General features: G+C 45.6%; 1 protein-coding gene across 1 annotated transcript in view; it reads right to left on the reverse strand.

Annotated features, from left to right (window-relative positions):
- Window positions 1-753, reverse strand: part of LOC132391661 (alpha-1A adrenergic receptor-like) — a 122,707-nt gene extending 121,954 nt beyond the window's left edge. The window contains exon 1 of the mRNA XM_059965150.1: window positions 1-753. This exon is cut by the window's left edge and continues 466 nt beyond it. Coding sequence (XP_059821133.1) covers window positions 1-447 — 447 coding nt within the window. The 5' untranslated portion in view covers window positions 448-753.
- Between the last annotated feature and the right edge of the window lie 12,812 nt (window positions 754-13,565).

Genomic DNA, 13,565 nt, shown 5'->3' on the forward strand with positions numbered 1-13,565 from the left:
CAGAGTTAACAAAGCCCTCTTCTCCGTCATGATGCTTGGGTGTCTCAACGGGTAGCTTACTCCGATATTTCTGTCGATTGAAATAACGCACAGACTCATGATGGACGCGGTAGAGCACAGAACGTCCATGGCCGCCCACATATTGCAGAAGATGCGCCCAAATGCCCAGTAGCCAAGGATCTCCATGGTGGCAGAAAAGGGCAGCACGGAGCAGCTGAGGAGGAGGTCGGCGATGGCGAGGTTGATAATGAAGTAGTTGGTCACCGTCTGCAGGTTTCTGTGGCAGGCCACGGAGAGGACGACCAAGATGTTCCCCAGGATAGCGAAGAGAATGAAAGACCCCAGCACAATGCCCAACACCACGGCTCGGGTGGGATTCACCGGGTGACTGCAAGCCGTACAGTTCTGGATGAGCACCGAGGTCTTGTTTTCCGAGAGGAGCCCCATTTCATCTGGGGGATGGTCGGGGAGGGGGTGTGGGGGGGGGGGAAGAAGAGACCTCGCTCTTGCACAAAACTTCCACAGAAAAGCCTCAAACTCAGCGCTGGGATCCACCCACGCCGCGCCCTGCGCCGCTGTTCGAGAGGAGGAGGCCGAGGAAGTTCCCGGTGCCTTGGCGAAGAATTTTCAGGTCCACTTTCCAGTTCCCTGGGTCTGTCCTTCTCTCCCACCAACAGGGTCCTGCAGGGAGGGGAAGAGCGCGCGCAAGTCAGTGGGCAACAGTTTGTTCCCTCGAACCGCTCTGATAGCCAGTACGCGTCTGAACTGTATTGATTTCCAGTTGACACTTATATCCCCTATATCTCATCAACATGCCCCACCCCTAGCTGAAGGAAAGCCCATTTCAATTCCAACCAGAGAGCCGCTACTTACAGTTGAATTTACCGAGCACTGACCTCTTGCGTCTGTCCTGCACTTCTCGCGTCAGCTTACCAAAAGGACTCTTCGATAACCGGGAAGCCGTCGAACAGAAGACAGCAGACCGTGGGCGAGTGTGAGGATGTCTGAACAAAATGTTTTCCAACGGATCGCAAATTCTGGTGCGGGGTGGGGGGAGGGGGAAGAGAGCCAGGAGTATTTAAACGTGACGGGTCGAAACCAGTTCGTTGCTGCGCATTGCAATGGTCCCACTAACATCCCCACGTTAATTAAACAAAACCCAGTCTCTCATACAGCGCTGTCACTGTTTCAGATTCCCACCTTGCCCCCTGCATACGTGCTCACATTATAGTCCGCGAAACCTTGTATCTCTCCTCGCCTTTTGTAACATTACCACGTTCTGCCATCCAGAAGCTGCAGCAGAGAAATGACAGCGGTCCCTGGACTTGCAACTGGTGCGTGTTAGCTCGGGCGGCGAAATGATTCGCAATTCCAAGAGCGCCTGTTGCCATTGAGTCTCTGACAAATCGTTCGAGTAGATGGAGGGAGAACCAGCCTGGTCGACTGTCGCACCATGTAGTAGCCCCGCCGTCTGGAAATATGAGGACCTTGCAAACGCTGGGATGTTTTCCCCAGAGCGGAGGCGACCCCGCCGTGGCTGATTAGAGATATATAAAATCATAGCAATGGTTAGGGAGGATAATAAGAACCCCCCCCCCCACCCCGACCTTTTTATGCTAGCGTCCCTTCCCCTTCCTCTTTAGTCCTGAAGAAGGTTTCTCTGCCCGAAACGTTGACTGTTTACTCATTTCCATGGATGCTGCCTGGCCTGCTGAGTCCCTCCAGCATTTTGTGTGTGATGCTTTGGATTTCCAGCATCGGCACAATTTCTTGTGCTTATAATAAGAGGCTTTCCTCGTACTGTACTGTGCAAAAGTTTTGGGACACGTAAACAATCTATAATGTGAAGATGCTTTCAAAAATAAACGAAAAGTTTCTAAATATCAAAAAAAAATTCAAAGAGCAGTAAACAGTAAAACCAAATGAAGTAAATATTTGATGAGACCACGGCATCAATTCTCTTAGGTACACTGCCGTGCTGTTTTATAAGGAAATCGGCTGGCAGTTTCTTCCAAGCATCTGGGTGAACTTGCCACAGTTCTTCTGTAGACTTTGGCTGTCACAGTTGCTTCTGTCACACCAGGTAATCCCAGGCAATCTCGATGATGTTGACATCAGGGCTCTGCACAGGCTGTTGCAGAACCCCTTGTTCTTCCTTTTGCTCAAGCTAGTTCTTTACGACCTTGGCCATGTGTTTGGGGTCATTGTCTTGCTGCAGAATGAAGCTGTGACCAATCAAATGCCTCCCTGATGGTATCGCCTGATGGATGAGAATCTGCTTGTACTTCTCAGCATCAAGGATTCCATTAATCACAAGTTCAAGTTCAACAACTTCATTTGCAGAAATGCAGCCCCAAACTCTGCAGCTTCACTGTTGATTACAGGCACTCATCTATGTAGCACTCTTCAGCTCTTCTTAGGACAAAAGTTTCAAATTTTGACATCAGTCCAGAGCACTTGCTGCCATTATTCAGCACTCCAGTCCTTGTGTCTTTGTGAAAAGATGAGTCTCCTGACTTGTTTCCACTTTTTGGCAGCAACTGTTCTATGAAGACCACTTCTGATAGGACTTCTCCAGACTGTAGAGGGGAGTACTTAAATTGCAGTGGTTTCTGTAAATTCAGAGCTGATGCAGTGCTGGACTTCCAGTTTACAAAGGATGTCAGTTTGATGCCCAGAAGGTGTGATCAGGAGATTTAGAGGAGATGGAGGATGGTGGTTTAGAGAAGGTCTGAAAGGTTACATCACCATTCACAATGGTTGGACGCAAGAACGTACTACTTGAATACGTGGCAGAGTTAGGTACTCTTCCACTGCTTACTGTAGGTAGTTTTTAGACAAGCACTTCAGTCTCTAAGTGCTACATATCAAATACCAATATAGATCAGCACAATATTTGGTATGAAGATGGTGGGCCGAAGAGCCTCTTTCTGTGTTAATCACGCTAAGAACCTAGTTGTCACTTTTGTTATAATGCATAGATTTAGGTGTCAAGTGATCCCCAACATACCAAGTTGATTCATCACCACCCTCGATTTGGCCAACAACAGTCGTGTCATCAGGAAACATACGGTGTTTGAGCTATATTGTAGTATATGGTGTCAAATAAGTACTTTGATAATAAATTTACTTTGAACTTTGAAGTGCTTCAGATCTTGTTCACTTACCACATGATGACTTGCATTAATAGGGGACTCAATAGTGAGGGGAACAGACAGGATATTCTGTGGACGTGTTAGAGTCAATTGTTAAGGATGAGGTGATGGAGTGCATGGTGACCCAGGACAAGATAGTACAAAGTCAGCATGGTTTCCTTCAAGGAAAATCCTATCTGATGAACCTGTTGGAATTCTTTGAGGAAATTACAAGTTGGATCAATAAAGGGGATGCAATGGATGTTGTATCTTGGACTTTCAGAAGGCCTTTGACAAGGTGCCACACATGAGGCTGCTTACCAAGTTAAAAGCCCATGGTATTACAGGAAAGTTACTAACATATAGCATTGGCTGATTGGTAGGAGGCAGTGTGTGGGAATAAAAAGATCCTTTTCTGGTTGGCTGCCAGTGACTAGTGGTGTTCCACAGGGGTCAGTATTGGGACCACTCCTTTTTATGCTGTATATAAATGATTTAGATGATGGAATAGATGGCTTTGAAGCCAAGTTTGCAGATGATACGAAGATTGGTGGAGGGGCAGGTAGTGTTGTGGAAATAGGTAAGATGCAGAAGGACATAGACAGATTAGGAGAATGGGCAAGAAGGTGGCAAATGAAATACAATGTTGGAAAATGCATGGTCATGCATTTTGGTAGTAGAAATAAATGTGTGGACTATTTTCTAAACAGGGACAAAATAAAGGAATCTGAGATGCAGAAGGACTTTGCAGTCCTTGTGCAGAACACCCTAAAGGCTAACTTGCAGGTTGAGTCAGAGGTGAGGAAGGAAAATGCTATGTTAGCATTCATTTCAAGACGTCTAGAAATCAAGAGCAAGGATGTGATGCTGAGGCTTTATAAGGCACTGGTGAGGCTTCACCTTGAGTATTATGAACAATTTTGGGCCCCTCATCTTAGAACAGATGTGCTTGTTTTCAAAAGGGTCCAGAAGAGGTTCACAAGGATAATTCCAGAAATGAAAGGGTTATCATACGAGGAACAATCTTGTAGTCAGGGATCATCTTGGAAAGAGTGGTCATAGTATAATTGAATTTTGTATACAGATAGAGGATGAAATAGTTAGATCTAAAACTACTGTATTATGCTTGAACAAGGGAGACTACAATGGGATGAGAGAGGAGATGGCTAATGTGCATTGGGAGCACAAGCTATTTGGTAGGACAGTTGAGCAGTAGAATACTTTCAGAGATTTCTCAAAATGCTCAACAGAAGGATATTCCAGTCAAAGGTAAGGACAGTAAGTATGGGGAGAGCCAGCCTTGGATAACTAAGGAAATAAAAGATGGTATCAAATTAAAGGCTCATTTGTACAAAGTTGCAAAGAGTAGTTGGAGACTGGAGGATTGGGAAAACTTTAGAAAGCAACAAAGAACAACTAAACAAGAAATAAGGAAAGGGAAGTTAAAGTACGAAAGTATATTAGCACAAAATATAAAAACACATATCAAAAGTTTTTATAAATATATAAAGCGGAAGAGGGTGGCTAAAGTCAACGTAGATCCTTCGGAAGACGAGAAGTGGAAATTGTAGAAGAAGAAGAAGAAGAAGAATAGTCCTTAACTTGGCTGTGGAGTTATCGGGGCACCGTCTTTTGACGGTATTTCCATAGCAAGATATTCTTGTTTTTACAAGGCCGAGTTGCTAGCTCAACACTCATCTCGACTTTGATTCGAACTCAGGAACCTTCACTCTGGAGTTCAGCGCTAATATTATCGTGCCACCAAGTGGAACAAATTGATGTTGGGTGATAAGGAAATGGCTGAGGCATTGAACGCCTATTCTGCGTTGGTCTTCACGGTGGAGGACATGTCTAATATGCTAAAGAATGATGTTATGGACGAAATGGGAGGTGAGGACCTAGATAAAATCACTATCACTGAAGAGATAGCGCTGAGCAAACTAGCAGGCCTAAAGATAGGTAAGTCCCAGGGTGCTGAAGGAATTAGCAGAGGTTATAGTAGATGCGTTGGTAATCATTTACCAGAACTCTCTAGACTCTGGGCAGATCCTGGCAGATTGGAAGACAGCAAACAACATGGCACTTTTAAAAAAAGTATGTAGGTAAAAGACAGGCAACTATAGGCCAGTTAGCTTAACATCTGTAGTCAGGAAAATGCTTGAAGCTGTCATTAAGGAAGAAATAGAGAAACATTTAGTAAGGAGGGGTTCCATTAGACAGACACAGCATAGATTCAGAAAGGGCAGGTCTTGTTTAACAAACTTACTGGAGTTCTTTGAGGACATAATGAGTGCAGTGGATAGAGGGGAACAGGTGGATATCGTATACTTGAAAATCCAGAAGGCGTTTGATAAGGTGCTGCACGAGACTTCACGGATGCATGGAGTTGGAGGAAATGTATTGGCATGGATAGTGGATTGGTTAACCAATAGGCAGAGAGTTGGTATAAATGTGTGTTTCTCTGGTTGGCAGTCAGTGGTGAGTGGGGTGCTACAGGGGTTGGTGCTGGGCCTGTAGCTGTTTACCATTTACATTGATGATTTGGAAGAGGGAATTGAGTGTAGCATAGCAAAATTTGTTGATGATACTAAACTGAGTAGAAAAGCAAATTGTACAGAGAATGTGGAGAGTCTGCAGAGGGATATAGATAGGTAAAATGAGTGGGCCAAGGTCTGGCTGATGGAATACAATGTTGATAAATGCGAGATCATCCACTTTGGAAGGAATAATAGCAGAGCAGATTATTATTTAAATGGTGAAAGATTGCAGCATGCTGTTGTGCAGAGGGACTTGGGAGTGCTTGTTTATGAATCGCAAAAAGTTGGCTTGCAGGTACAACAGGTTATTAAGAAGGCAAATGGAATGTTGGCCTTCATTACTAGAGGGATTGAATTCAAGAGCAGGGAGGCCATGCTGCAACTATACAGGGTACTGGTGAGGCACCTGAAGTACTGAGTGCAGTTCTGTTCTCCATACTTGAGGAAGGATATACTGAGTTTGGAGGCAGTGCAGAGAAGGTTCACCAGTTTGATTCCAGAGATGAAGGGGTTAACCTATGAGGAGAGATTGAGTCATCTGGGACTATACTCTCTGGAATTCAGGAGAATGAGAGGAGATCTTATAGAAACATACAAAATTTTGAAAGGGATAGATAAGTTAGAAGTAGAAAAGTTGTTTCCATTGGTAGGTGAGACTAGAACTCGGGGACATTGCCTCGAGATTCAGGGGAGAAGATTTAGGATGGAAATGAGAAGAAACTGTTTTCTCCAGAGATTGGTGAATCTGTGGAATTCTCTGCCCAGGGAAGCAGTTGAGGCTTCTTCACTAAATATATTTAAGATATATTTATCTTAGATAGATTTTTACATAGTAGGGGAATTAAGGGTTGTGGGGAAAAGGCAGGTAGATGGAGCTGTTTATGGACAGATCAGCCAGGATCTTATTGAATGGTGGGGCAGGCTCAATGGGCTGGATAGCCTACTCCTGCTCCTATTTCTCATGTTCTTATGAATGTTTGATGGTTCTGTGTCTGTACTTGCTGGATTTCAGAAGGTTGAGGGGGGCATCTCATTGAAACCTTTTCGAATGTTGAAAGGCCTAGACAGAGTAGATGTGGAAAGGATGTTTCCCATGGTGGGAGAGTCTAGGACAAGAGGGCACAGCCTCAGGGTAGAGGGGCGCACTTTCAAAGCGGAGATACGGAGAAATTTCTTTAGCCAATGAGTGGTGAATTTGTGGAATTTCTTGCCACGTGTAGCTGTGGAGACCAGGTCGTTGGGTGTATTTAAGGCAGAGATTGATAAGTTCTTGATTGGACATTGCATGAAAGGTTATGGGGAGAAGAATGGGAACTGGGGTTGAGGAGGAGATGAAAAAAAAGGATCAACCATGATTGAATGGCGGAGCAGACTCGATGGGCCAGATGGCCTAATTCTGCTCCAATGTCTTATGGTCTTATTAATCTTATTTGCACCTCCTCTCTCAATTAGCAGCCCGTGATTCCAAATGGCATGTGATAGGGACAACTCTGCCCAGTGCTTGAGAGTGCAGCAGGGTGCTAATTGACTAGAGTTACATTTGTAGGACGAGGAAAAGCTTTTAATGGAGATTTGACTGTGTCCTTTCCTGTATCTGGTTGTTGAATTAGAATCGGTTTTAGCTTATTATTGCCACGTGTATTCAGGTGTAACGCCCTGGGAAAGGTTTCGCTGCTAATGGTCTTTCTGTAGAAGCAGGGTTTGGATTATGGTTAGAGATAACGGATGCTTTGGAATGTGAGCCGTCCAATGAGGGGAGAGTGTTTTTGTGTTGCGTGAGCTGGACCTTTGCTCGGCCTGAGATGAGGAGAGAAGATGCTGGAGAGAACCAGTTATAGGATATGACCCGGTGGGGAGATTGTGATCTGATGGAGCCACGCAATGAGGTGGACTGAGAAGTGACGAATTTAGCTTCAACTGGTGCACATTTGACTTTTTAAAATATATCTATTGGCCCTTTCTGATTTTTCTTTCTTTTCTTCACTAACCCTTTAAGATTCATAAATATAATCCCTTTAATCATATGCAGTGTGCTGAGTTTTGTTTCTTCGCACTGAGCTGTAACAGGGTCGCAAATTACACAGCATCCACATGGTGGGAGAGCTGTCTCAATCTCGCAGGGTTGCTGGGACCGGAGTAGGTCCTCCCTAGACTTACGGAGCCAAGGAAACCAGCGGGGTTTCACAGGTACAGTGAGAAGCCTGTCTTGTATATTGTTCATTCAGATCAAATCATGATACAGTGCAGTGAGGTGTGGCACTCCTCTGGTCGAGGTTGACCATGGCCGTGGCATCCTAGCTATCTGTGATGCTGGTGTAGCACTGTCTGTCGATGAGGAGACCAATACTAGAGTGGCAGTCTCTGTTGCAATAGTCTTGGCTCTGCTGGAGATGCAGCTTTCCTTTCTCTGGGCCTGGTTGTCTTCTGCAGCCTTAAGGAAATTTTCCTCGCCTAACTTGTGGTACTGTTGATATCCACCACCTGCATGTTCCACTTGCAGACATCTTTGTAGCGTAGTTGCAGGTGGCCAGCGGTTCTCTTTCTTGAAGCCAGCTCAATGTAAAGTACACTGCCGATGCTGTGGTCAAATCAACACGTACAAACAAGCTCAATGAACTCAGCAGGTCGGACAGCAACCGTGGAAATGAGCAGTCAATGTTTCGGGCCAAGACCTTTCATCAGGACTGAAGAGGGAGGGGGCAGGGGCCCCATAAAGAAGGTGGGGAGAGGGTGGGAAACGAGAAGGCTGTAGGTGCCAGGTGAAAAACCAATCAGAGGAAAGATCAAGGGTCGGGGATTTGAAGCAGGGAGGGGATAGGCCGGAGAGGTGAAGAAGGAATGAAAGGGGAAAGCACTATGGGTAGTAAAAGAAGGCAGAGTCATGAGAGATGTTCAACCTTGGTATGAACATTGAATTCTCCAACTTCCGGTAATTCGCTCCCTCTCCTTTCCCACCTTCACTCTGCCTCCTCTTCCAGCTGTCTATCACGTCTCTCATGATTCTGTCTTACATTCCTTCTTCATCTTTCCTGCCTATCCCCTCCCTGCTTCCCCTCCCCCACGCCTTGATCTTTCCTCTGACTGGTTTTTCACCTGGCACCTACCAGCCTTCTCCTTTCCACCCTCCCCCCACCTTCTTTATAGGGCCCCTGCCCCCTCCCTCTTCAGTCCTGACGAAGGGCCTTGGCCCGAAACGTTGACTGCTCGTTTCCATGGATGCTGCCCGACCTGCTGAGTTCCTTCAGCTTATTTGCATGTGTCAATGTAGAGGATGTCTTTCGGGATGCAGCAGATGTGGCCCAACCAGTGCAGCCGAGGCTGCCTGAGCAGGGTGCACACCTGAGAGATGGGGGCACGAGAGAGGACCTCAGCTTTGGGTACTCTCTGACTCTCCAGGAGATGAGGCTCAAGGTGAGATCAAGGCACTTTAAGTGGAAGGTGTTGAGCCTTCTCTCCTGCTTGGTGTTACGTCGTCCATGTCTCGCTGCTGTATGGCACTGTGCTCGCGAGACAAGCGTTGTACACTGCCAGCTTTTATTTGACTGAGAGTTTGGAGTTCACTCATGGGGTGAGTCAGGCCAGAGTTGTTGCAGCCTTCCCAAAGCGCTTGTCAATTTCTGCATCCAAGATAATGGACCCCGGGTACGTGAACTGATGGACAATATCCAGTTTGTTATTTATCAGTGGTAATGACTCATGGTGCTTCCAGTCTTATACAGCACATAGAATTTACAGCGCATTACAGGCCCTTCAGCCCACAATGTTGTGCCGACCATGTAATCTACTCTAGAAATTGCCTAGAATTTCCCTAGCACATAGCCCTCTATTTTTCTAAGCTCCAGGTACCTATCTAAGAGTCTCTTAAAAGACCCTATTGTATCCGCCTGTACCACCCTCACTGGCAGTGCATTTCATGCACCCACCACTCTCTGCATGAAAAACTTACCTCGATATCCCCCTTGTACCTATTTCCAAGCACCTTAAAACTATGCCCCCTCGTGTTAGCCATTTCAGCCCTGGGATAGATAAAGCCTCTGGTTATCCACACGATCAATACCTGCATACAATATGCATACTATGAATATTTAGAATGAAAATGGAAAAAAAAAACATACAATTGATTTTATTTATTAATTGAATATAATGAACAAAGAACGGAAACAGAGAAAACCTTTCATACTTCATAGATTTTCTCCAGCTGTGTCCAATTCCTGCTGCGCGGCAGCAAAGGGTATGTGCGTGGGAGCATTTCAGTGACTGTGTTGCTGTGTACCCGCACAGCTTAGAAGGAACAGTGGCTGAGGCCGATAAGGCAGGCTGTGTGGGGTTAGAGGACTGTGTTTGTGTGTGGGTGGGAGGGAGGCATGGGGGCTTGTTTTGCTGTTGTTTGTTTTCTTGTTGTGTTTTGTACTGTTCTGCCAAGCATCGTGGGAGTGCTGTTCTGGCTGGTTGTTAACACACCAATGCTTTTCTCTCTATGTCTTTGCTGTGCCTTGGGCGGCAACCTGGCCATTTCTTTTGCACTTGTCTGTTTTTTTTACAATGTCCCTCATCATCTTATACACCTCTATCAGGTCACCTCTCATCCTCTGTTGCTCCAAAGAGAAAAGACCAAGTGTACTCAACCTATTCTCATAAGATATGCCCTCCAATTCAGGCAACATCCTTGTAATTCTCTTTTGCACTCTCTCTATAGTATCCACATCCTTTCTGTAGTGAGGCAACCAGAACTGAACACAGTACTCCGAATGGGGTCTGACCAAGGTTTTAAATAGCTGTACTATTACCTCATGGCTCTTGAACTCAATCCCATGGTTGATGAATGCCATACACCATATGCCTTCTTATCAACAGTGTCAGCCTCTGCAGCAGCTTTGAGTGTCCTATTGACATGGACCCCACCATCTCTCAGATCTTCCACTCTGCCAAGAGTCTTACCATTTATATAAAATTGGCCCTACCAAAATAAACCACTTCACACTTAACCGGGGGTTGAAGTCCATCTGCAATTCTCAGCCCAGCTCTGCATCCTACAGTCCTGCTGTAACCTCTGACAACCCTCCAGACTATCCACAACACCCCCAACCTTTGTGTCATCAGCAAATTTACTGACACACCTTCCTACTTCTTTGTCCAGGTCATTTATAAAAATCACAAAGAGGAGGGGGTCGCGGAACCGATCTCTGTGGCACACCACTTGTCACCAACCTCCATGCAGAATATGAACCATCTACAATTACCCTTTGCCAATTCTGGATCCACAATGCAAGGTCTCCTTGGATCCCATACCTCCTTACTTTCTGAATGAGCCTCGCATGGGGTACCTTATCAAATGTCTCACTGAAATCCATATACACTACATCCACTGCTCTACCTTCATCAATGTGTTTTGTTATATCCTCAAAGAATTCAGTCAGGCTTGTAAGGCACAACCTGCCCCTAACAAAGCCATGCTGACTATCCCTTATCAGATTATGTCTCTCCACATGCTCATAAATCCCACCTCTCAGGATCTTCAGCAACTTGCCCACCACTGAAGTCAGACTCACTGGTCTATAATTTCCTGAATTATCTCCACTCCCTTTCTTGAACAAGGGAACAACATTTGCAACCCTCCAATCCTCCGGTACTTCATCCATCCCTATTAATGATGTAAAGATTATCGCAAGAGTCCCAGCAATCTCCTCCCTTGCTTCTCACCGTAGCCCGGGATATATCTCATCCAGTCCCGGTGACTTATCTAACTTAAAGCTTTAGTAAAGCTCCAGCACATCAGTCCCAAGTTATTTTTCTTTTTCAGGCTGATGGTCAGACCAAATTCCTTGTAAGCCTGGGAGAAGTGATCCATCAAGCTCTGGTGTTGCTGCCAAGTGTGGGTTGCAAGTGCTGCATCATCAGCAAACAGCATAACTCTGACATAGCCTCACACACTTCGGTTTTGACACTTAGAGGGGTGAGGTTAAAAAGCCTGCCATTTGATCTAGTGTGGAGATAGATTCCCCCCTGTAGCAGTGCCAAATGCATGTCTTGGGAGAAGAGCAAAGAAGATTCCCGAAGAGCGTTGAGGCGAGAAAGCAGCCTTGTTTTAACACTGCTGCTTATGAGAAAGGGCTTTGAAGAGCTACTGTGGTAGTGCACAGTCCTCTTCATGTTCTTGTGGAAGGATATGATCACACTCTGTAGACTTGGTGGGCAGCCTACCTTAGAGAGGATTTGAATGGGCACATTTCATTGGTGAGATCAATAAAAGCAAAGTAAAGGGGCTTCTTTTGTTCTCTGTTCTCCCGGAGTTGATGATGGGAGAAAACCATGTCCACAGTTGACTATACAGCACAGAAGCCACTCTGTCACTCTGGGTAGACATAACTTCTGTAGGTGGACCAAGGAGGTTTGGACAAAGATTTTGCCAGCAACACAGAAGAGGGAGATGCCCCTGTACCTGTTAACTTTGCTTCTCTCTCCTTTGTTTTGGTAGAGGGTAAAGCTACAGAGAAAGTGAAGATCATAATGGGGTAGATTTTGACGTCGAGTCCATCTTATAGTACAAGATGTCCAAGAATCTGTTAACAATGGGGTAGTAGCTGTCCTTGAGCCTTGTGGTACTTGCTTTTGGGCTTTTATACCTTCTCTCTGATGGGAGGGGAGATAAGAGAGAATGACTGGGGTGGGTGAGGTCTTTGATTATGCTGGTTTGCTTTACTGAGGCAGTGAGAAGTATAGATTGAGTCCATGGAAGGGAGACTGGTGCCATCCAAATACTTGCTTAGCAATGAAGGCCCAGTGGACCATTTGAATATTTGGTGGAAATCTTGAGCGATACAAAGTTTTGACTGGTGTGGCATAGGCTGTGATTCGTCAGCCAGTTGGTGGAATATACTGTATGCCATCATCCATTCTCTTACCGTTGTGGTAGGGTAGTGGTCAGTGCAACTCTTTGCAGCTGTAAGTTCGGGGTTCGATTCCTGTCGTTGTCTGTGAAACGTTTGCAAGCTCTCCCCATGACCTGTGATTTTCCACAGTCCAAAGACATGGGGTTAGAGATTGTTGTGGGCACGCTACGTTGGTGCTGGAAACATGGCTATACCTGTGGGCTGCCCAGCACAATCCTCGCTGACTTGCACTGACGAAAAGTTCACTATGTATTTCGATGTACATGCAACAATAAAGCTGATCTTTAAATCTTTACCTTGACCACACTGGTGAGGTCAGTAAACCTCCTCTGACACTATATTCTGATCATCTGAGGCAATCTCCTGCTATCGTTCTTCAACACCATCCATGCTTATTGAATTCTGAGTGCGTGCCTTGCAAGATCTCTTGTTAGATGCAAGGAAATAAGCAGCCCAGTGGAAGGGTCTCCATATGAAGCATTGACTGTCCATTTCCCACCATAGACTCTGCCTGATGCATTGAGTTCTTCCAGCAGTTATTTTTAAAATCAGATTCCAGCATCTGCAGTATCCTTTGTCTTCTTTTCTGCTATGCATCTGCCACACCAAGAATACATTAGAACCTGCCATTATCAAGCGCTAATTTTCCAGGTAATATCCACCTGTAGAATCTCTGCTGTGGCCATAGTGTGCTTCTATTTTACTGTATATACTAACTTCTCAGTCCTACTTGCTAATATTCAGCTGAGTGGTGGAGTGGAGATATGTCTCTACCTAAGGAGGTGTAAGTGTCCTTTCCCTCCACTAGCCTGCAGGTCACCCTTGGGCAAGGTGAAGCACCTGCTTAGCTCCATCCCCACCATCCAGTCAGGGTCACGTGAAGCCATGGAATCAGGTGGTGGATGGTCATCTGAGCAGCTGGTGCATAGCTCAAGTCCTGGTCATGTGACCACTGATGCCAATCAGGCAATTTCTGAAGGGTATTGATAATGGCTGGGGCCAAC

This window comes from Hypanus sabinus, chromosome 1 (assembly GCF_030144855.1).
Source record: "Hypanus sabinus isolate sHypSab1 chromosome 1, sHypSab1.hap1, whole genome shotgun sequence".
Lineage (NCBI taxonomy): Eukaryota > Metazoa > Chordata > Chondrichthyes > Myliobatiformes > Dasyatidae > Hypanus > Hypanus sabinus.